The sequence below is a fragment of the Micromys minutus genome (assembly GCF_963924665.1).
Source record: "Micromys minutus genome assembly, chromosome: 2".
NCBI classification, from domain to species: Eukaryota; Metazoa; Chordata; class Mammalia; order Rodentia; family Muridae; genus Micromys; species Micromys minutus.
In genome coordinates, this window is record NC_137971.1 from 64062095 (window position 1) to 64087367 (window position 25273).

Genomic DNA, 25273 nt, shown 5'->3' on the forward strand with positions numbered 1-25273 from the left:
GAGAGGCCTCCTTCCCTTCATGGGGATGGTGAGTATTCATTTATACATACAGATGTGAACAACCAGCAGTCTCTAGCTGTTCCCAAGTGCCTGTGCATCCCCAGCATGGGGCTGTTTGTCTTGGATGTACAGCATAGGCAGAGCTTGTAGCCACACTGCTCATAAACGGGAAGGGAAGAAGAGCCTGTAGTGTGGGCTTTTGTTTTGGACCATTAGAATCTGCTGAACTGAAAAGATCAAGCCGTCAGAGTTCATTTTCTTCCTAAATCAACCAAACTGTAGAATAACACAAAATATTTCTCTTTACAACATAATTTGTATCTTCAATTTACTCGCAGCTCTGGGAATTTGACAGGTACAATATTAAGTAAAACCCCTTCTTTGATGCCTTATTGGAAAGGTTAACCACGAAGCAGCCAGCTCCAGCAGGCAGCAGCTCCCGGGCCTGCAGCAGCGACGCTGATTGGAGCCAGGTTTACAGACTGAGATCTGCAAGAAGGCGCTGCAGGTAAACTTGGGACAACTTTCGGTTAAAGGGAATTCATTAATCACTAGATCCTGAAGAGCATCAGAAGGAGTCTTCGCTCATTGCACACTGGCATCTACAAAATTTTGTAGACCCAAACATGAGAAAGTATGTGCACCTCGTTCCTGTAGAGAATCTGCCACAGAGGATTTCATGTTCTTATCAGTTGACTTCTTGATATTTCCCATGGGTTTTGTGTGTGTGTGTGTGTGTGTGTGTGTGTGTGTGTGTGTGTGTAACTGAGTTGTCAGAATGCTCGCTTTGCATGCACAAAGCCCTGAGATCAAGCTTCTGCACAGCATGAAGCAGGTGTGCTGATGCACGCCAATAAACCAACACAAGGAAGCTAGAGGCAGAAGGCTCAGAAATTCAAGGTCATCCCCAGCTACATTAGGAGGATTTCATTAATTGAGACCGGCAGCCACGTGAGCACTGTTGGGTACCTACTGTGTGGTAGACAAGGCACAGGGCTCCAAGGTTGTTGGAGAGATTTCGAAGAACTAGATAGAGTATTCTCACAGTCATGCTCAGAGCTTCTTCTAAAGCACAGTGAATACCACATGAAAGGGGCTCTGATGAGAAGCAAGGATGGAGAATGTTCCTTGTTCACATTCTGATTCTCTACAGGAACTTCATTGGCCATGGCTATAATTCCTTCATAGATTTGGGCATGTAATCCCACATTTCCATTTTTAGAATTTGAGAACAAGGGTCAGATTGGATTGAAGATGGAGACAACATATTATTCAACCTTATTTTTAACCTTGTGACCGGCAGGCAGATAACTATGCACTTTCACATTTAGGACTGAAGCCAAGCTCACTGTAAGAACAGCGTCTCTTGAAGACAGTGCATTGGAGAAATGTGAAGCCTTGCTACCTGGACAGTTACCAGAGGTGACTCTAGTCAGTGTCTTTCTGCAGGTCTTCAAGGCAAAATTTAAATGTCAACCAACAGAAACATTATGATCAGAGGAAGTGCTGCAGTTACTGAGGCCCTTCACGAGTGCGCGCGCGTGCGCGCGCGAGCGCGCGCGCGCACACACACACACACACACACACACACACACACACACACACCCCTCCACAAGACGCTTGCCTAGAATGTGTGTATCTAAACAGTTAAACCTCTTTTATCTCTATCTCTCTCTCTCTCTCTCTCTCTGTGTGTGTGTGTAAAGAACTGTTAGCACAGAAGAAAGGAAGGAATGAAGGGAGGGAGCAAGAAAAAAAAGGAGGGAGGACAGGAATTAGCATTCTATATAGTGACAATACCATGGCCCTAAAGTAAACACCATCTATGCCACCATTTCAATAGGTCACCAGTGACTCCTGTTTCCATTCTTCAGTAAGGACCTATCTATGACCAAGCCTTTGCCTTTTCCTATTCAGTGGATCTTTCCAAGGAACCTTGCGAGCAGGGGGAGTTATAGCCCACTGCTCCCAGCCTAGGAGCAAGACTGGTTGTAGTCTGTTCCGCTGCATACATTTCTGGTAACAATGCAACCTGCCACATCTCAGAAGCCAGAGTGGGGTCATCCTTACAGCCTATAGCTCTGACATGCTACAGCGCTGAGGCAGTTCCACAATTCAACAGACTATGCTTGGGAGCAAAGGCAACTGCATGAGCCAGTGAGCCTCCCAAGTCCCGGCCAACTGCAATAACTACCTTAGCGAAGAGAGCCAATGACACTGGCTGACTTAATTACAAATCAAGCAAATCTGTAAATTTAATATATTCAAATGTCACAAGAAATGAGTGTGTTCATGGAAGAAAGTGTCTCATTCTTTACAATACACCTTTGATACTCGAAAGAAGTATTTTCCATCTCCATGGAATTGTTCATGTTTCTAATGATCAATACCCCTATGATCAATTTCTTGGAGATGGAGAACAAAGACATATTATCTCTGCATGCGTAGAAATGGCCAAGGCAATAAATAGCTCCTGTGGTCACTTGTCAGAATCCATCTTGGAAAAGCTACGGCAAGCGAGTGAGTTTTCTGGACATGGCCCACTGCTTTGCATGGCTGTGATGGGTGAGATGCAGTGTCCTCAGACACTTCATTCCAGGATTGCTTCTCACTGCTGATACGCATTTTCAGCCACTCTAACAAAGTCTAATGATTGGGCAGATTTCCTGCAGAATCAATGTGAAGATGTACTTTGATGGAATAATGCTGTTTAGACAAATTGATGATTTCATAATTTCTGATAATAATTTTATAGAACTCCTAAACTGACAAGTAATCTCAAACCCACTACAGCATAAAAGCTGCAAATAGAGCTCTATAAACCTTCATGTGTCACGGGATAATTGTACTAGGAAAAGAAAACAGGCTTTGAGCAAATTTACAATAGATGAAAACATTCCTTCTAGGTTAGGAATGAGGCCACTATCTGGTAACTAAATGTCATAAACTGGGAATGGGCAAATTTATTGTAGGTGCAAGGACAGAAAATAAATGATGTAGTAGTTTTTCTGTCTTCAAAATAATAAGACCCAAGGCAGATGATTTGTCTCTTGACAAAACCATGTTAACTTATGACATAAAGATTATTGCTTTAACATTAAAATAAACTTATAGGGCTAGAAAGCAGACAATGAATGTTTAGTCAGGTTCCAGTCTCAATGGAAAGACATATAAACTCCGCTGGAACTCCTTAAGTTTTATCGACCTGTGACATGAACTATTGCCTTAAGCTTATTGTAAACTTATGGAATGTAAAAATGCTTTAAAAACAATATGATCAATTATCCCGGGACAGTATAAAAATTAAGAACAACAATAAAGTGGCCCTGTAGCCCTTTTCTGCTTCATCTAGTTATGTGTGTGTCTCTCTCTGTACCTGTCATTCTTTCTTTTCTCTCTCTTTGGCTCAAAAAGAGTTAAGGAACCCCAAGTTTCTCATTTAGCCTGAGTCACAATGTAAAGATTCTAAATAAACAAGTTTCTTTTTCTAAATTCCCTGAACTATCAGAGGGAGTTCATTGCCAGAGGCAGTCAGCTGATGGCCCCTGAACAGTCACAGAGAGTTAGATGTCAGAGGTCATCAACTTCTGGTCTCCCTATCTGGGTCCCACCTTAGTACCTGACTGTTGCAGGAGGACCCAGGCAGTCACTGCAGGTCAGGCTTCAGGGACATGCTCTGTTCACATTAGCCCACTCATTCCCCTAACACTCCTTCTATTTTTGTTGCAATTCTTAAAGAAGAAGTTACAGCATAGGGTAAATCTTCCAGACTCATCAAGGCTGACCAGTGAAGGGGTGTGGGCTGACACAGTACCGTAGTTTGCTTTGCTGCTGTGATAGAGCCCTGGGCCAAAGGCAGCCTAGGGGAAAAAGCTTACACTGCTGAAGAACAGTCCATCTTTGAGGGATGTCAAGGCAGGAACCAGAGGCACGGCCTGAATGAAGCAGGAACCAAGGAAGAACATTGCTTGCCAGAGCTTGCATGGTTCCTGTTGAGCCATCTTTCTAATGCAGTCCAGACCCACTTGCACAGAGTCAGTTCCACCCAGAGTGGCTGTCTCCCACATTAAACGTCAGTTAAGTTCTTTTTCAGTTTTTTTTTTTTAATTTAAATAATCTTTATTGCAAACTTTATACATTTGGTCATGTTTCCCTTCCTCAATTCCTCCCAGATCTTCTTTACCTAAGTTATTGCTGTAATAGAGCACCGTGACCAAGACCACTTATAAAAGCAACTCTCTGTTCTACCAGGTGGGTCAGGAATATCCCTGAGCTCCACTCCATAGATGCCAGAAACCCTCTATGCCCTAAATACAGCAGCCAAAGCATGTGTAGACACAGCCCCCTGTCCTCTGGGGGCGGGGGGGGGGAGGAATCTCTATTCATTTAGCCACCAAAAGAATACTTAAGCCATTGCCAGGTAACCCAGCAAGCTTGTTGCTTTGGTTCCCTTCAAGTTTTTGTTTGTTTGTCTGCTTTGGATGATGTCCCACACTGAACTGACCTGAAATTTTGCTCTTTCGGTCTCTGCTGCAACCAATGCTCCCTCGCCTGGTTTTTCTTAGTCCTCAGCCAGTAAAAGCCCTGCTTAAATTTTTTTTTTTCTCCCAAGACTGTGATGAATGAGAATTTAGGACATGTCTAACGTGGGAGGTTGAGGTGGTGGTTGGGGTGTGTGTGTGAGAGAGATGGCTATGAAGAAACGTTTTCTCTCCAGTTTGTCTGGCTCCTAGAGGTGCTCCATGCACTTGACAGAGAGAGAGACGGTCGCTGGGCGCTTACAACATGGCACAGAGGTGTGCACAGCCTCAGTATTCTCCAGCAGATGCTGCCTTTTCAAACTCCCTCTGAAGTGAGTGTCCCTAAGTAAGAGTCCTAAGAGCCCTTCATCACTGCCAGCCCTTGAAGAGCGGTTTGATTTCTCATCTTGGAGTTAAATAAAGAGGCAATTCGAATCAACCTCACTGGTAGAAAATATCTATGCTACGTGCAATAAATTAGTTACAAACAACCAGGTAGAATCAGAAAATGGCTTGTTTCAATTATGCAAAGAGCAAAATAATTAAAAATAGTCAAAAGAGCATAATAAAGAGGAAGGGATGTTTGAGAGGTAGAAGGGGGTGACTTGGCGGTTCCCCCAACTTGGGGAAGCTGGCTTTGCTATGCTGTACACAGCACACAGAGGTCCAAAAGCTGTTGGGGAGAAGAGCTCTTGCCCTTGTCCTCTACTCCCACCAGCTTCTGAGGACAGAGGCAATGGAATGTTAGGTCTGCGGGGTTATTGGTGCTTTCTGGATGTAGCAGTCTGAGCCTCATTCCTGGGCCCAAAGCTACCTGTCTGAAAATCCCAGCACACCAAGATGGCCAATCTCAAAGGAGCAAAAATCCTGTGACTTTACTTTGGAAATGCGCTAGAAGTCTAGGGACCCCTGGAGGACAGCTTGTGACCTCAGCTGGAGCAGTTTCCAGACAGAGAGCCAAGTTCATTAGAAAGATACAGAGTGTGAGCCAAGGTTACAGGAAGCACACCGATCTCAGGGAACCTTCCCTCTAGAATGTTTGTGACGGAGTTTCAATGTATCTTCCTGCAGTGAAAGTTGATCCTCTACTAGTAAGGCTGCCACCGTTCAGGTGCCAGCGGCGAAAGGAAAAAGTAATTGGTAGGGGAGCTTAAAACTAGTATCAAGCTGCCAGGTTCAGGAAGGCTGGAAAGCTAGGCAATCAAAAAGTTTGGCTAAATAAATACAAAGTAACAAGATAACTAGAACCATGGACTTCAAAGAAAGAAAGATGTCAAGTCAGAACCCCAGGGTTGCTGGAGCCTGGACGGTATAGTCGGGCTCTCAAGATGCCTGATGTTTGCCAGCTGAGTTCTCCAGACACCCCAATCTCCATAAGGCTAGGCTCCATTGTGCAGGTACCTCCATACTCAGTCCCACCTTCCTAAGCCTTAAGCACAGTAAACCAATAACTACAATTCCCCTATGAGAAGGAAATCAGCGGGGAGCTACCTCATAGCTGGCACTATAAAAGTCCTTTCTGAGCAATGACACGTTGTATTCTAGAAAATTCAGTGTTGCTGAAGTAAAAACCCCTCCCTAAGGCTTAGGGCACATGCCTGACAAACATTGGCAGAAAGATCAGCAAGGATGCTAGCTGGATGCCAACACAGCTGATGCATTTTATCCAAGAGTGGGAAAATGTGATATTTAAAAGAAGAGAAATCACTACAGGGACAAAGCAGGCATGAGCACCTTAACTCATGATATGCGATTTTGTATTGTGCATATTTAGTTGCTGAAAACCTAAGTGCTATATTCATCCATGGAGAATACATCATGGACAAATACTGTCTAAATCAGAAGGGAAAGATGGAAGATAAGGGGGGGGGGGGGAGAAGAAAAGGAGACAAAAGAAAGGGATAAGAAAGAAGAACAGGAAGAGGCCACATAAAATGGCTATGCTGTAGTCACCCAGGGATAAGGAGAGAAGTGTGCTGTCTTGAGGAGCAGACTGCAAACATATCCTGAACTGGGTTGATTAATCCCCAAGAGGCCATGATGAAAAAAGCCATGACAGGGCTGGAGAGATGGATCAGATGTTAAGAGCACTGGCTGCTCTTCCAGAGAACCAGGGTTCAATTCCTAGCATTCACATGGCAGCTCACAACTGTCTGTAAATCTAACAACCTCATACAAACATATGTGCAGACAAAATGCCAATGCATATAAAATAAAAATAATTAATAATAAAATGAAGCCAGGTGGGGGTGGTACACGCCTTTAATCCCAGTACTTGGGAGCAGAGGCAGGCAGTTCTCTGGGAGTTCAAGGCCGGCCTAGTCTACAGAGTGAGTCCAAGGACAGCGAGAGCTACATACACAGAGAAAGCCTGTCTTGAGAAACAAACAAATGAATAAACAAAACCAACCAGTGAGCCAAACAATCAACAAAATCCAAGACTGACACATATACATGAAATAAACTTTATTCTCACTGATGGTAGGTAGAGGTAAAATTCTAGAGTATGAAATAACAAATGCCAAGATGACCTAGTTCCTGATATAGGGGACCTAATAATATATTTTGGTGCCTGACTTCCGGTTGCTCAGATGCTCAACCACTAAACAAAAAAGAACGTAGTAGGTCAGCAAAATCTACACTGGGGGCCAGGGAGAGAGTTCAGTTAGTAAAGTGTTTGCCTTACAAGCTTAAAGTCCCGAGTTCTGATCCTCAGAACTCAAAAGAGAAGAGCCAGATATGATGGCATATGACTGTAACCCAGCCCTGGGGAGACAGGGACAGCTAGATGTCTGGGGTTTGCTGACCTAACTGATTGGTAAGAGATCTTATCTCAGTGATCAACGTGAATGGCACATTCTAGTTACAACCAAACCTTGTCAGGGCCACTGTACTGACTGGTAAGAAGTGTCTCTGTTTCTGTGGGAGGCTCCATTAGTTCTCAGCAGACGTTTTCCCTCTGCCACTTTCTTGCTTACCATCTCACAGGGAAAGACCCTCATGATGAACAGCAGGTGTCATCTGGTGAATAACAAGGACTGTTTCCTTGTTCACCATCCAGCGAAAATCTGGCAACCACCGTGCCTTCCCCCAGGACTTCCTTTCCAGTGCACTTCCATTGCTGACTACTAGAAAGTTCCAAGCCTACTCCATAATTCCATATCCATGAATTTTCAGAGGTCCTCTATGCAGGTGTGTACGGTACATACCACACTTTATCATCAGTCTCCTTTAGGCCCCCAAGACGGCCTCAAACACAAGATCTACACCGATATGAAGGCATACTTGAAATCATTAATAATCACAGCTGTGAACACTGATGGTTCTGAACAGGAGAGAGTGTTGATTTCACTTAGTTTCTTCCTGCTTCTAGCCAAGGCCCATGGGGGAATTTCAGTGGGAGTGGTTAAAGTTTCAGACACTGTCACCAAGTGTCAATCACCGGCAAACATAGAAACAATTCTGTTACCTTCTCTGCTGTCAGTATGAACAGGAAGCTGAATTCTAGAAGCTGTAAAGTTATCCCCAGTACTGTCCTTTTCCTCACCCAATGCATGAGGCAGAAATGTGTCTCACAGGCCAAATGAAAGCAGTCTGTAACATTTCTCTGAGGTGAAGGAGAATTGTGTTCAACTGACAGACCTCCTACCAGGACCCATCCACGGCAAAATTCTAGTGTGTATAATGGGTACACAATCCCACTACCACTGGGGTGAGTGAGCCCAAACCCAGGACCAGAGGAGACAAGGCAAGTGGTCACATTTCCAGCAGCAGTGAACACATTCATGACTTCATGGCAGAGTGTGCAGTTGTGGGATATGCCACTTACACTTAAAGCACCAATAAAGAAAAGACGGCCATGCGAGAGCCAGGGCCGCTGTAATGCTCACCCGCTGAATGGAAAGGCACCCTGGGGGCTTCCAAGGAAATAGCACCCATGATGTTCTGGGAACACTATGAAGCGTTCTGGAAGCCAGCACACAGACGCAATCCGACTGCTTCTGAACTGCGCTTTTCTTAAATGTCATCTTGCCACCTGCCACTAGCATACTCTCTAGCTCAAGGCCATAATGTCAGACTATTCTGTCACCTGGCAACCAAGCAGTGGCTGTCCTTGGGCATACAGTCCCAACATCCTTGATTTGCAAGCTTGTTGCACCACATCAAATGGGTGCTGTCTTTAATTCTATTTTATGAGCCCTAAACATCAAAGGAGCAGTTTGTTCACAGACAAAGCCAGACGAGCACGGGGATATTTAAGAGACCAGAGAGGCTGATTTGGTCGATTTCTAAGCTGTGGGTGGTAAAACTGCATGTCCAGCTGTTCCATTAAAACTTAAATACAGACTCAGGAAGCTTCTGGGAACCACAGTTTGGTGTATTGTACAGAGGGAAGAAAGGGTAGATAACAGGATGAGCAGACTAGATGAACACGAACACACACACACACACACACACACACACACACACACACACACACACACTTTATCATGATTGTCTGAAGACTCTGTACACAGTGACCCAGAGCCTAGGACAAATGTCATGCACTTAGTGCCACTTACACCCACAAGTATCAATGGCACTAGTGGCTCACCAACAGTGACAGGGATGACCTCTCCCTCTCCCTCTCAGGTCATCTTCCTCAGAGCAAAAGCCTTGAGCACAAGGAGCCAAAACTGAAAATGTCTTCATGTTGAAGCTGACAAAACAGTGGACACTCAGTGCTGCCTACCCACTAGAGATTATCACATGGCGGGCAGCAGGGGGTCTCCCGTGAGCAGGAGCTCTGGGGACCACAGACCATAATACACTTCCTTGCTGAAAAAAAAAATGCAGTATGGCTTCAGAGTCTTGGTGCCTCTAGATTTGCAGTGCTATGTGGATGGAACCACGGGCCACAGTGACTCACTTAGAGGGAGTGTTTTGATGAAGTATGAAGAAGAAGGAAGAAGAGGAGGAGGGGAAGGAGGAGGTAGAGAAGTAATAATACAAGGATGACATGAAAACTGTAAACAACCCATTGATCTTAAAAGCATCACAAAAAAACATGTCTGAGTATATTTTATGATCTCCCCAGCAGATTGGTGGATCCGGGAAGGGAGAGACAACTAGGGAACCAGTCACATCTGATCTTTGTTAGAGGAGTTACCACTCGGGGTATGGAATGCACAATCCGAGCACTGACTGGCACATGGCTGACCTTCTGGTGGAGCAGAAGCCAAGACCACCCTTGGGATCCTGGCAAGGAGTCCACACTTGGTATCCTCTCCCCACACCACTGTTCAGGGTCCTATTCTAGGCAATGTTGCCACACTATCCCTAAGTCTGTATGGTGGTTTGTATACATGGTTCTAAGACAGTGGGGATCTGTTTCAGATACTGATATTGATTTGTTTGTTCTGTTGGATGAGAAAGAAATCCATTAAAAAGCACTGTGTACTGTTCCAGAAGAATTTGGGATTTCCAATTACAAAAATAAACCCTAAGGGCAAAAAAGGAATAGTACGCTGTTGGGTTGGATCTCGGCATCCACAGCAGGATGGGAATGTTGAGAGACAGGCAGAGGGCTAGGTGACATGGTAGGTGGAAAGATGGAAGCAGAAGCCAAGACCCCTGTTTTAACAAGTCAGGGGTGACTGCAGCAGCCCCCAGCCTGATGACCAGGACTCCGCCCTCATCCTGCCCACCAAGAGAGAGCTTGGCCACAACAGTGTGTGACCTTAGAGGTACAGTATGCCCTCTAAGAGGTCTAAGAGGTCTCTAACCTTGTCAGAGGTCTGCTGAGAATCCAGCCATACAGGGGACCTTAGGCCCCAATACTGACTCTGCTGTTATAGGAGGAGCAGACCTTCAGAAAGGTCCCTGCTGCCACGAATTATCCCACTGGTAGACAAAAAGGCAAAGCTAGCCAGGAAGGTGTAGTGCCCTTAAACCTGTTCTCCCAGTGATTGAAAGCTGGGAGGCATGGGGATCAGGAATACACGGCTAGACTAGAGGGAGATGGAGAAGGAGGTGGAAAGGGAAGGAACTGGGAAGCCAACATGGTGGAAGATGTAAATAGTCTCTGCACATGAATACACGTTGTTATGAGCATTTCGGTGTGTCCTTTAATGTGGCGACTTAACTGAGTTCAAAAGAAAGTGTAGTGGTGGATGCACAAAGCCCGCTTTGGAATTGGAATGTGAGTGTGCCAGGGGACAGTGCGAGAAAGTGGCTGAACAAAAGACAGCAGTGTGGAGGAGAATCAGCCCAGTGCGTGGCTCTCCGCTGGAGCGGCTCCTGCAGATCCACGCAGAGTGAGAACTGGTAGCCTAGCCGCTGATCATTTTTTAATATTTATCACAACATGGAACTCTAAGGAAAACAAACCAAGACCAAAGAAAAAGTCAAAGCCACCGGGAGCTGTAAGCTAACACTGTGAGGAGAAACACGAACCTATCAGAAGGGCTAAAGTACACTCAGGGCCCTTCCCATTTATAGCCAAAGTGACTTCTGCTCACCAACAACCTTAATCCACAGCCATATTGAATCCTTGTCTCAGATTTTGCCAGTAGCAGTTTAGGGCAGCCCTGGTTCTTCCCCTCCAGGGACACAGAGACTGACCTAGTAGCAGAGGCTCATGCTAGCACGAGGACACTCTCATGATCTACAGTTGGTAGTTCCATATAACCACAGGCACCACAGAAGGCACTGAGTACCTCAGCGTGCACCTGAGAAACCAGCTGAAGCACCACTGCCACCAGATGCAATGGAATCAGGATGCAGGATGCAGGCTGAACTTACTTGTTCTGCATCGTGTTCATTATCACCCAGTCGAAGGGGTAGACGTTCTTCCCGATGAGGTTCTTAAACATGATGAATGTCTCCATCAGAAAATCCTGCAATGAGACAACAGGACAGTGAGGCAACCCACCAGGAGCAGGGTGAACCCTCTCCCCAATGATGACATTATAAAAGATCCCATTATTTTTAGCTGAAGGAAAACATTCTAGAAGTAAATGAAGATGTATTTCTCTGGTGCTGTAAACTGCTTCTGTCTGTTTACCTGGGTACCTCCTGCTTGAGATAGCTTTTTCAAGGAGAGATGTTGAAATTGTCCCTGGGAATATCTCTCTGGCAGTTAAGAAAAGATCCCCAAGGGTTATAAATATACATTGTGCCTCTTCTGCTTACAGGAAAACACGGATTTTTATAAACCTATCAGGCAGGCTGTGGCATTCTCTCATGTTTATCCTAAATGTATTTCTCACTATATCAAAACTCCCAGAGATTGGTATATTGTGATCCCTACCCTTTCTTTTGTAATTTAAAGCTTGCCTTGAGCCCCTGCACACTCATAGCATGCAGCTGACCACATGAGGAGCCTTTTTGCCCAACCGCTCCATAGTTAAGCCATTCAGGGATGCCGCTGGGATCTCATGATCTTTGTATGGACCAACATAGGGCAGCAGGATTCAAGGGGTTGACTGCTGTTTTATGCCAGTTACACATGGGCAAGGAAGCCTCTGGACACAGCAAGCTGGTAAACTTGCACCAGCTCCCTCATTCTGTTTGGAATTAGGAGTAGTTCTTATCTGTGAGGGCAAGTTAGTTTTGCTCTGCACGGTTAACCTGAGCCCTGGCAAGGTCTTCTGGGATGCTCCAGTGTGTGCTCAGGACCCAGGATGAGAAGGAGAAAGGCAAGAGGGAGTTGGGTTGGAAAAAGCTAGAGTTGGTCAAATAAGTGGACCTTACATAGTGGAATCTATTGAATCATAATGATGTGTTGTCTAAGAAGGGCAAGGGAGAGAATAGAATTTAAGGAGCCAAGAAAGCAATGCCCTAGTGGGAAAGGCTCAGAAGCATCACTTGAAAGAAACACAGGTTGAACTTGAAGATGAGCATCAGATGGTGGGCAAAGTTGACATTCTTTAGGGACCTACCCTAGGTTCATTCTGTCTCTGAAGAAACACTATGACCAAAAGCAGTATAGGAGAGGAATGGTTTATCTAACACAACTCAATTATTCTACTACTTAGCTTCCCATTTGTCAGGAGTTTGGAACTTCTTTGGATGGCTAGGTTGTACACTTAGTGAGCTGCATCTTTGTCTGAGTGGAATCGCAGGGTTTCCTGTCCACCCCTCTTGTTAGCCAAATAATTGAGAGGCAGGTATGGGTTTACATGCTTAGGAGAAGCCATCTTTTCCCAGTGTCTTTTCTTTCCTTTCTCTGATTCACAGGCCAGCACTTAATTAGCATTGCTCAGTTGATATATGATGAAACTTGGCTAATCAAACAGAATGCAGTCTACAGTGGGAGCTGACCTTTTGTGAGGCTTACTTGTAGGGCTGAGAAACTCAGTAGTCAGGGTGGTCCAACAGAGCTGATGAGGTTTACAAAGAGCTCCACCAAAGCCTTGGGTTCAGGAGTATTAAAAGAGAGCATCATCATTCACCCTACATCCAATCCTTTTGCAATGTTCATTTGAATATTCAAAGGGTGTCCAGTATAGTGAGTGGTCAGCTCTAACAAAAGCTGCAGGTGTGTTCTGGAGGCAAACAACAGCTTCTCTCTATTTCTAACCCCATTAATTTGATGAAAAAAAAAAAGTCACCTTCAGCTGGAAGGCCCACATGATAAGGGCAGACACTGCTCTCATAGAGGATCCAAATCAGTTCCTGGCACCTATGTTGAGCAGCTTTCAACTGTCTGTAAGAGCTTACAATTTATGCTCCAGAAGATTCAGTGCCCTCTTTTGGCCTCTGTGGACCATTGTGACATGTTTTTTCTAACACACACACACACACACACACACACACACACACACACACACACACTCATAGATAGAAGAAAAATCAGTGTGGTGGTCCATGACTGCAATCTCATCACTCGGCAGACTGAGACAGGCTAACCTAGGCTACAAGCAAACTGTACAGAGCAGTCTGGAGAGAACTCTGAGTCTGGGGGTGGTACAAATATAGGGCATAGAGAATTCACTGTAATTGATCGCTGTGTGTGACTCCATAATGGGCTCAGAATAAAGCTCACCCAAAACATAATGGCTCTGAAAACAAATAGGCCATAATGGATGGAAGGTTGCTAGCACAGTCCAAGAGTTCCTGGCTGGTGTATGCCTCAGGGGGGTTTGAGTGCCTCCTACAGGAAACTCCTGCCCAGCATAGAATCAAAAATCCCTCCTTCCACCTGCAAACCCTTTCCATCCACCAGCAGCCGCCTCACCACTGACTTAGCCCCATCTGTCTTTTTTTTTTTTTTTTTTTTTTTTTTTTAATTTTTCCCTCCCAGAGCTCAGATAATAAGGGTTCCCTGAAAAGACCACGAGGCATGGCGGTTTGTTCTGCTTGCCATGGCCTTCCGCAATGCTGCTAAAAACATCGCTGGGAAAGGAATCTGAACCTCTAGATTGATAGTCCAGTGTAGCTTTCATGGGACTGCATTGCCAAGGGAGTGGTCCAGGAACAGAGCAGAACAGGTATGTGGATCCTGTCTCTCCTTTCCACCTGGATGCATGCTCCATGGAAACTAGGCAACACGTGTGCTTCCGGTGTCCGACAAGCAGCAATACCTTGGAGTCCCTGAGAGTTTCAGCTGCAGAATGTGTATGAAGCAAGCAGATCCACGCTGCTGGCATGTCTGCTTCCCCTATACACACTAGCATCCATCCTCACCACTTTCGACATCCAATACACCAGCCTGGTACATTCTAGAACAGGTTGATGGTCAAATGGAACAGACAAGCTAAGGTGCTAGGAAGGAGAGAGGGGGAGACCCTGGCAGGTGTAGAAAGAGGCTCCTACAAGGTAACTGCCAAAGCAGCAAGAGGGCCTGGATGTCTCCACATGGACTACCCAAGAACCAGGCAGCACGTGGGAAGTTCAGCAGTACTGAGTCAGTCAGTGCGTGCCATTCTCTCTCCTAACCTTTTACACACCACTTGCCTCAGCACTGCCTCCGCCTGCTCTGTCCCTTCACACCCCCATCTTCATCTAATACACACTCACTATGAGGTAATGGCACACAGGTCTCAGGAACGCTGGGTTCCTGACTGCCATTAGTCTTGCTATCTACATAAAGAGTCTTATACATGAGTTTATCTTAAGGGGATGTCAGGATGGGGCTGGTCTCCTGAAAAACTAGAAGATGAGAGGCTGTAACTTCCAAACCTATATACACCAACAGGGACTAGAGGGGTGGGGGAGAGATTATGCCAAAAGAACTCACAGACAAGACTGGAGGGGACTGGGCTACTGGTAGTCTACAGGGGAGGATGCAGATGGTGTGAATGGCCACCCTGCCCACTCCGTCCTGTGAAGCTCTTCACATTGGTTTCTCTAAAGTTGTATCCTTTATAACAAACGGGACAGAATATGCAAGCATCTCCCAGAGGGCTGTGAGCCAGATGGAAAAATTAAGGACCTCAAGGCAAGGGTTAAAAAAACTCTATTAACGGCCACTTAGTCAAAAGTATGGGGACCTGGACTTACAGCTGGGTCTGGGTGAGCCCTGTCATCTGTGGAATTCACGACCACATCTAGGTTGACAGTTCAGGGACAGATCTGAACTGTGGGACATCCAGCTGCTGTCGGACAACTGGCTGGTAAGGATCTCAGTGTGAAGAAAAGTATAGGCTCTTCCAGAGCCACCCAGTGGAGGTCTGTATCACAGGGTTGAAAAGTCCTGGAGGCTCCAGGTAAGCTTTCTGCTTCCACTCCGGATGCTGAGGCTTAGACCTAGTGCAGCTCCTAGCACTAGGTATAAGCAAGAGAAGCTCTCTCCAGCTGTCCGTCTTGATGAAGCAGCTTGCCTGTCCTGGGAGGGATGCTTGAGTGTCACCTGTCAGGTCCTCCCTTTCCTACAGGAGTCTTCCCCCTGCTTGAGATTCTCTGGTTACCCTGGGGACAAAGGACCATTGGAAAGGTGACAGCAGTAGCCCAGTGGGGTTATTGGAGTGATAATAACTGTGAATCTATGTGAGGCTGACTTACCCAGTGGCAGTGTTTGAGTGAGGTGGCAGTGGAGGTGGGTGGGGTGGGGCTGACTCTGAGAACCCAGAACTGTGCTTGTAAGAAGCAAGCAAAATTTGAGAAAACCAGTTTCAGGCCATTTTCATATTGGAATGCTAATTAACTTCCAATTATTCCACAGGAAATGATCTTTTCATTTTCGTGGTAATTGGGAGAGTAGAAAAATAAAATACTCTCCGCATACAGTGAGTGGGTAGGAACATGTTTTCATGAAGATTTTGATGAACTAAAAACAATAAAAAAAAAAAAAAAACAAACCTTGCTGTGGGAATTTGAGACACACGAATAGCAAATGCCATTTTATAATAGAAGTCAAATTGTATGCAAATAACTGATTTTCTGGATGCCTGTGCCTAAGAGAAAAAAAGAAAGAAAGAAAGAAAGAATAATCTCTTGGGAAATTTGGTCCACCACAAGGAACCCATTACTTGATCCTCCATTCTGAGGAAAGAGTTGTAGGCCAAAGAATGAGAAACAGCCCCATCATCTTAGGCATGTGAAACCTGATCTCTCGCTGGTAGCACTGTTGGGGGAGGTTTAGGTAACTTAGCCTTGCAGGAGGAAGTAGTCCATAGGAACAGCTCTGCCCCATCTCCAGTTGGCTCTCTGTTTCACGCTTGCTGTTAAAGATGTGATTTCTTGGCTGCCTGTTCTTGTCACCATACCTACCAGTGGCTGCCCTGGCTCTCCACCATGGAAGGACTCTTATCCCTCCAACACTATGAGCCAGAATAAAGTCTCCCTCCCTTAACTTGACTTTGTTCACAGTGTTTTATAACAGCAACATAAAAGTAATTCAGACTCACCCTTGGGAGTCATGTTGTCTAGTTGTTGTGTGTCATCCCATGTTGTGGCTGAATTCATATCAGACATCTGTTAATGCCTTGTGTACCTTTTGAGCACACGTCAGTTCTGATAATGTACAAATTGTGAGGGTGGTACTCATTTTTCAGTATTAGTAGTTACTCTCATCCTGAAAACTGTATCATTCATCCAAGAATTTCATCTGTAAAGTTACATGACGTCATACTATTATTTTCACTGACTAAAGCAGGCCGTAGAGGCACATTTAAGAGTTAATGATGAAATTAAATATTATAAGTACTCAGTGAGATTTCACTATGCTATGGTTTCAATCTAATCTTAGGAAATAGTGTGATATTCATTTATTTGAATATATCCCTACCGTAAACTCCTTCTTGATGCTCAAAGTAAATGAAAACACATGGACACATAAAATTGTACACATTTTATACCCTTTTATATAAGGAAAACTGCTGTGATCTTGAGGCATAGATTTATTTTGTTCTTAGAAAGTATCTTGGCTGTATTTATCCATAATTTATCTATTAACCTATATTCTTCTCTATAATTATATCTACCAATAAACCTAGCTAACTATCAATACGTCCATTGTCTATCTATTATTATTATTATATCTATTAATCTATCATTTATCAAGTAATCATCTATCATTTATTAATCAATCAATCTATCTATCCTCTATCAATCTATCCTTTATCTACCTATAAGGAAATTAGTTTTAATTTTGAGGTATAAATTCATGTTACTCTTAAGGATTTACTTATCACACACACACACACACACACACACACACACACACACACACACACACACACACATATGAGCTGTCAGTGTATTTATATATTGTTTGTCTATTGCCATTCACCCTCCTACTATGGCCACAAATAAGAAAACCTGGTCTTTGGTGTAGCTCTTTGAAAAAAAAAAATTATAAAAATCTTGTTGCTTCCCTCTTTTAGTAAGGTACAAGCTAAGTGCAATAGGCCTTGCTCTGGAAATACGATGGGATCTAGCTGTGCCACACAGGAACCTATGAGTATTCAACAGGAGCAGTGGGTCCTTCTAAGTGGAATCCAAGAATTCGAATTAGCTTCTCACTAGAAGGCCTGCCAGCAGGTTTGGTGCAGCTTTGCAAAGGATATTCGCCATATGGCAGTGTAATTTCAGGCCATTAGGGAGGTAGCTCCTAAGCAATAAATTTCCCTATTACAATCTCCCAATTAAGTTGCATCATAGTTTGTGTGAGGAGGACTAAGGAATTATTAGGAGAAATGCTGATGAGGGTCTATGATTAGCACTAATTAATAGCAGAAGATAGCTTAAGGTCTAAGAGTGTGGCTCACAAGCTACTGTTATAGAAAGTCAACCAAGAAATGACAGGAGCTAATGACTGTGGGGGACATGATTGCTAGTGACCCAGTAGCAAGGGAAAGGCTGCTGTGACCAGAACAGATGGGATTTCTCCAGGCTCAGACCCAAGTTATTCTCTAGGTCAGTGCTAGTCAAAAACATCCACACAGAGCTTTGAGTGGCTTCTGATATCAAATAGAGAATTTCCTATGCAGAATTCTATAGATGTCACTGTCTATATCCGCTGTTGGCCTTGTGACAGGATGGAAAAGACACTCACCACGACATCTGTCCTCATTTTCCCGAAGGTCTTGATCAGGTGTGCATAATGGTAATCTTCCATCTGCCGTAAAATAGCTGTCATGCAAGCCACAAAGTTCCCCTGTGGTAGATTGGAAGGCAGAATCAGATAGGAAATCCTCATGGAAAGAACTGACATTAACTACAGCGCTGGCTCTCCAGCCATCGAGAAAAGGTATCTAGGCAGAAGTCCCAAGTTTGCTACACGATGCTCAAGGCCAACCAGAGAGGGCCTGCGTCACTTCTGACCTCAGAAGTTATTTGTTCTAAGGGCTATAATAGATTGCTTATTTCTCTAACTATATTAAATGATTAAATGCATCTTGATAAAAGGTTTTCCAGAAAACAAAACAAAACAAGCTTTAAATGTTTTTTTTTCTCCTTAATTATGTTGACAAAAATTTAAGACAAGAATGAAATCCCAATCACTTATGTAGCATTCTTGGAGTCTGGTGGTCTTAATTATTAGACAGATGTATGCACAGACCCTCTTCTTGGGCTGTGGCAAAAAGAGAGGCGGTTTATTTCTCAAAATCCGCCCATGACTTCCTTAGCCAATTCAGAGGCAATCACTATAGACCAATCCCACTGTGAGTTCTGCTTCTCTGGAAGAGCTGGGGGAGAGAGGCAGTCCCAGTGCAATGTGCAGTGGGCGGGGAGAGGGATGGGACTTTTCATACCATATGGAACTGGATAAAAAGGAAACAGAGAAAGAAAACAAACCAACAAACAAAACCAGATGATGGAGAGGGTAAGGAAACAAAGCAATTGGCCAAGGAGTCAGGACAGTGTTCAGGGATGAGCAGCCTTGTTGCTATAAGTATGATTTCTTACTGGCAGGCTGGGGAGCTAACATTACAGAGCCTTTCTTGCTTTTAAATATGTACCCATAAGTTAATGGCATCTGAAGCCACCCAGGACCTATACTAACTTCCATTATATTGTGTGAGTCTAGTAGAATAACAAGAGGGATATAGTTTGAGACACATCCCTATTTTTTCTTTAGTAAATGATCTCCTAAATTGCATTCTTTTCAGTAATTCCACTTTTTCCAACAATATATTTGAATGCCTGAATGTCCTTTATATTAATTTGGAACATGCACTCCTCAGTGAATGCTAAAGTCCAATCTATTTTCTATCTGTAGTATACACACAGGCTTCCAAATGAGTCCTCAAAGGACACATTTTGCAAATTGAACAAATACAATAATGATGATATGGTATCTTCCATTTGCCCAGAAATGTAAATTATTTGTGAATAATGGTAATTGTTGAGATTTAGATTCCAAGTTGGTGGTGTTCTGGGAAAGAGCAAAATAATGCTTGTTTTGCATGGGAAGGATATTTATTTATGAATGGGAACTTTTGAAAGATGTAACTATTTGGCACCCCAGTGGGCTCAAGGGAAGCTGCCTGTGTACTTCATCTTCCCCTCAGGAGATGCCATGCCTTCCTTGAATGCTCATCCTTGCCAGATTGCTGACCAGCTAAGCTCTGAGGCCAGGCTCTCATTCATTCACTCACTGACTTGTTGATTGGTTCATTTTACAGGCAGTTGATGTGAGATTCAGAAACTGGATGCTCAAAGGAATGGGAGGTAAATCCAGGGCTGGAATGCACACACTTGAGTTAAGGATTCACCATGTGCCATTCTTATAGTTATCAGAGAAAGCTGGTAGAGGGGAAGGAAGGATGATAATACCATGTCTCCAATTCTACTTGGATGCAGCTGTTCGGAACCTATTATCTAGTCCATGAGAAGAAAGGTTTTCTAGAAAAAGCATCCACGATGATGCGCCTAGTACATGCTTAAATGAATGATGCGGGTCAAGACAGTTCAGCAATAGAGTCATTGACTTATATTCAGAAGTGTGACATCAACATGGCCCCCATGAAAGATCAAGCTGCCAGAAAAAAAAAAGACAGAAAGAAAGACAGAAAGAAAGAAAGAAAGAAAGAAAGAAAGAAAGAAAGAAAGAAAGAAAGAAAGACAGACCAATGGGGGGGTGGGGGTGGGGGGACTTGGGAAGACCCAAGGCTCCATTCAAAGTCACATTCATAAGAAGAGTCAGCACACTTGGGTCAGGCTAGAGGGCAAAGTAGGTGACACAGACTCATTCATCAAAGAACTCATTGCTGGGCAATGCTGAAGGTCCACTCTAAGCAAAGAAAATGGTGCGGAGAAAGGACAGAACCCAAGAATATAGTGGTATCCACAATGTAAGTGCCGGAAAGATCTAGATGGCCAGCCTAGAGTCTTCTATCTGAATGAGAACATCTTTAGGAATGTAGCCAAACAGCCCCTTATTTAATGAGACTGGGGGCTAATTAAAGCAGACCATGTAGGGGCAGAGAGAGGGCCACTACCACAGTTTAGCAGAGTGTTGTCTGGCAGCCTGTGTGACCCCTTTACTTAACTGAAGGAATTGGGCCAAAAGTAATTTGTACCATTCAGCTGCTTCTCCCTTAAAGAAAGCAAGTTTCACCAGCTCAGCACTATTGTAAGTTGGATGGGACTCCACTAGCTGAGGGGAAACCTATGTGCTCCCATTCAGAGACATATCCCCTCTTCCATTCATGCCCTTTGGGAATGGAGCCCCACCCTTTGGATACTAAAACGGGCAATTACTGCTTGCACCTTAAAGTTGCATATTCCATTTGAACCCAGTGTAGTCCCGCCTATGTATTTGTCTATAAGAATAGATGAATTGTTGGTTTTTTTTTTTTTTTTTTTTTTTTTTTGTGAAAATGATATTTCAAACCAGTTTTATTCTAGGAACAAAGTTAGAAAGAACCTTGTGTATGGGGGTGCGAGGGAGACTTCTAATTCTATTGACTCAAGAAAATTACACCACTCTTTTGATTTAATTATTTTAAATGCATTTTAGGAGTCATCTGGGGCTTTTTATTTTTCAACAGTGGGTAGGTTAGTGGCAAGCCATTGTACAGAGAGCCTTGGAACTTGAATTTGGGGATTGGGTTCCAGCTCTAGCTACAGGCTAAAAATAATTAAGGAAATAAAAATCAGAGTAAGGGCAGAGAAGTCAACTGTACTTAAAAACCAGGACACAACTGCCTCATAAACAAAAAATGTGAACCTCATTAGTAATCACGAAGAAAATGATACAGCGTTATTTGCTGCCAGAACAGCAAAGACAGGATTTAAGTGCTGAGCTGTGAAGGTACAGAGGACGAGGGCTCTTACACACAGCCCGTGCGAGCGTCAATTGCTATAACCTTTTTAAAAAGCAATTTGCCGAGAGGTTTGAAAAGTCTTGGAAAGAAAATACTCATCTCAGTAATTCTCCTTCTAACGACCCACCTGAAAAGGAAATTCAGGAGAGGAAATTTTACGTCCAACAGTGTCCATTGCAATTCTGAGAAATAAACTTGCATTCAAAGCAAGAGACTTGGTAAGTTATATATTTCATAGGGTTGAAAGATAAATGCAGAATCTCACTTCCTTATGAATCTCAGGTAAACAAGAGAAACCCTCCAAGCATTGCCTTGGACATTTTGTGCAGGCCCTACAGAGGCCAGGAAGAATAGTGTTTACCTATAATCCATATGCAGTGGACTGCCTTGTTTGTGTCTGTTAATTCAAGCAGTCGTATCTCTGTGTTAGGCTGAACAATCCCTGGATATCAACCGCAGAACCACGAAGGGCTTTAGTAACCCAAGAAAAAGAGTTGAGGAACAAAAATGAGCTATTTTATATGTGCAAATTCATAATAAAAGAAATCTGTAGGGCAAAATGAGCGGGGGGGGGGGGGGGCTAGAAGAAAAAGATCATGGGCTATCATCTGGGAGGAAGGACAAGCACATGCTATTTTTATTAGCAGCATATGTTAGAACTTTCAAAGGTGGTCTTGAAAGACAGAGATGTCACCTGTGAGAAAGGAAGGATGTCATCCATGAGGAGGAGCAATGTCTCTCCATCCGAGTCTTACCTTCTTGTCTTCACATCTATCAAAGATCTACTGTCAGGGAAGAAAAAAAGCAATGTCTCACATCGCCTACTCCACATAAACCTCAGGACTTCTGGAACCAGCTTCAGTGGCCAGTTTTCAATCACCTTGTGTCCTCAGTGCATTAGCAAGGTGAATGGTGCATGGAGGTCTGGGGCACACAGGACGGAGAAATGCGTGCGGGAAGACAGAAGGCAGGAGAACCAAGAACCAGGTGAGCCTGAGAGCAGGTCAAAACCAAAGATGGGGGAACTAAAGATGGGTAGAAGGGAAGACAGGCAGAACCAAGAACTGGTAGAGGCACTGGGGATAGTTTGCACCAGGTAAATGCAATGTAAGATGCTGCCTCAGGGTAGAACAGTGTGGGGATGGGGTGGCGTGGGGGTGGTAGTGGAGCCTAGGTACTACAGAAGCAAAGCCAGTCTTGGCACAGTGGCTCTGTCAGCTATACCCATGTAAATCTTAAGGTTTGGGGACAAGTATGGAGATTAGAAGAAAAACCCCAAACTATATTCATCCCTGGTTTGGGGGAGCTGTGAAGGTTGAAGACAAATGGTTTCGAACTTCGTCTGGTGATTCTGTCAGCTGGGTGTGAGCTCACGCATCTGCCTGGGAGCTTACACTTCACACCTGCAGAGTGTCTGCTGTCTGGGGTGTGTGGCACAGGCAGAAATGTGAATACTTGTCTAAGTTCCAAAAGCTCCATGAGGTGTGTGAGCAGCCCCAGCTCTCAGAAGCAGCTGGAAAGCAATGAATACACACCCAGAACATGTTACAAGTGCAGGAAGGGTCAACCGTGGGTATGAAGACAGGCTAGTTCTGGTGACTTCAGGAGGCTACTTGATGACTCTTAGCAGGATCTTGGGAAACAATGGAACATGTTCTCCAAGATGGAGACTTGAGAAAGGAAATCCCATTTAGACACTTAAATCTCACAGGATACCGAGAATGGCCACGTGTCGAACAAAGTTAAAGAGACAGCAATCAGCAGTGACTGTTGTGAGACGTCACTGGGAAAGAACTGCAGACCAGGTGGGAAGATGCATAGCTTCATGATGGGGTTCATGATGACTGACATTTTGAGGAAAAGTCAAATCGAAGAATCAATAATTGAGCAGCAAGGTGAAAACAGAATGCAGGAAAGGGATGTATGTGCCTGGGAGCTATGCCCCCCAATGAGAGGTCAAAGACAGCTCAGAATAAGTCCATAGGGGTAAGGTCTGGGTTCTGGCACACCAAGGAAATACAGTACACAAAGGCTTTCTGGTTTTGAGATGAAAAGCCAGGGTGACATGCATCTATGCTCTCATTTCTAACAAGAAATTACAAAATGAGAGATGAGACAGTTAGGAACACAAAGAAAATCTCAAGATGTCATAAACTTGCCAAAGCCTCCCTAGAGCCTTCACAAGAATGGTGCCCGACAAGACACATGCAGGGGAATCACAAATAACACATTCAAAGCCTGGGTCTGTCTCTGGTATCTCTCACCATGCTGACAATAAGGAACATGTCCCAGAAGCTCAGCCAGGTGTGGTATCACATGCTGTTAATCCCAGCACCTAAGAAGCAGAAACAAGCCATCTCCCTAAGTTCCACATTAGCCTGGCTCACAGGGTGAGTACCAGGACAGCCAGGGTTATGTAGAGAGAGACCCTGCCTCAAAAAAACGTAAGTAACGTGAAGTCATGGCGACCACGGTAGTGAGATGTTAAGGACAAGAGAATTCTGGAAGCTGGAAAGTGAGCAAGTGGTGCTGGCCAGTGGATGTGGAGGCAGGAGGATGGTGAAGATGGCTACAAGCCCATTGACTTCTTTGAATCCCATAGAAACCGGGGATACCAGAAACTCAGAAACTAAGTCATGAGTTAGAGGCAGCATAAAAGGAAACCTTGTCAGGAGGAAAAGGAAAGGGGTGGGAAGAAAAGGAAGTACACCCAGGCACAGGTACATACGTGCACATGTGCACAAATACACAGACACACACACACACTCACACACGCAGGGAAAGGCGAGAGATAACATTATGTCTTTATTCAACATATGCTTAACTTTCACTCATTTAATTTCCAAAATATCATAATTTCCTTATTTTATGAGGAACCAAAGGGAAGACTATAAAAAGGCAGAAAATAAAACTGAAAGCAGTAGGACTGATAAACTACATTAGTGCCATCTATTAGGGATTTTAAACTACTAGCAACAAAATTAAATATTAAATTTAAATAGTGTGCTTGGTTGGATTCATAAAGTATTAGTATCTCATTTCATTCCAGACACACAGAGGAAGGAAATCTAATTTTAAAAACAAAATCAATTTTAATTTTACAGAGGCAATAATTACGGAGAGATGGTTAAAGGACACCCACCAAAGGGGAATATTTGGATATAAACTTACCTATAACAATTATTTGCTACTTGTTGAATGTAATAATTTAAACCCCTGTTCACATTTGTTATAGATAATATAGGATTAAAAAGTACAAAAATTACACAGCGTGGAGTGTGGTGATTTGAGACATGTCCCTTACAGGCTCATGTATTTGAACACTTAGTCCCAGCACGTGGTGCCGCTTGGGACAGTTATGAAACCTGAAGGAGGTGGAGCCTCACTGGAGGAGGTATGTAACTAGGGGTGGGCTTTGAGTTTCTACCCTCACCCCACTTCCAGTTTATCCCCTCTGCTTCCTTCCTGTAGACCGAGATGATGTCTCACGGTTCTCCCTCTGGGACTGTGAGCCCAGACAGTCTCTTTCTTCTCTCATTTGCTTTTGTTCATGGTGTTTTATCACAGCCATAGAGAGCAAGTGATACACAGTGCAGTGAAGATTATAAACTATGTATGCAACTTCTTAATAAAGTTCATTTGATGTCAACACCAGAAAGATAGTAAAGCAGAGATCTTATTTCTTGTTTTTTATAAACTCAATAAATCAGGCAATGTTACAGCCTTAGAGAGCTCAGGATTTCCCAAGTCTTATGACATGATAGAATCAGTGAACAGGAAGTAAGAGAACAAGAGAAACAGAGCCTCAATCAACCCCGATAGCTAATGGGGGAGTCAATGGCCACACATTCCATTAACTGATTTCTGTCCATAAAGGGCTTGCTTGCCATCATGGGTACGCATTATATTGGAAACAGGCAAAACAGATGCATAGATCATAAAAATACATTGTCTTTGGTTTTGCTCACATTGGTTGAATAATACAGGAAGAGAAGGATATTACATACTAAGTTAAGAAAAAATTAACGAGGGCCAGCAAGATGGATCAGATGGCAA

General features: G+C 43.9%; 1 protein-coding gene across 1 annotated transcript in view; it reads right to left on the reverse strand.

The window, feature by feature from the left end:
* Positions 1 to 25273, reverse strand: part of DOCK1 (dedicator of cytokinesis 1) — a 475815-nt gene that overhangs the window by 152065 nt on the left and 298477 nt on the right. The window contains exons 28-29 of the mRNA XM_080912399.1: positions 18001 to 18102; positions 11304 to 11398 (exon numbers count right to left, since the gene is read on the reverse strand). Coding sequence (XP_080768525.1) covers positions 11304 to 11398; positions 18001 to 18102 — 197 coding nt within the window. The remainder of the gene's footprint in view (positions 1 to 11303; positions 11399 to 18000; positions 18103 to 25273) is intronic.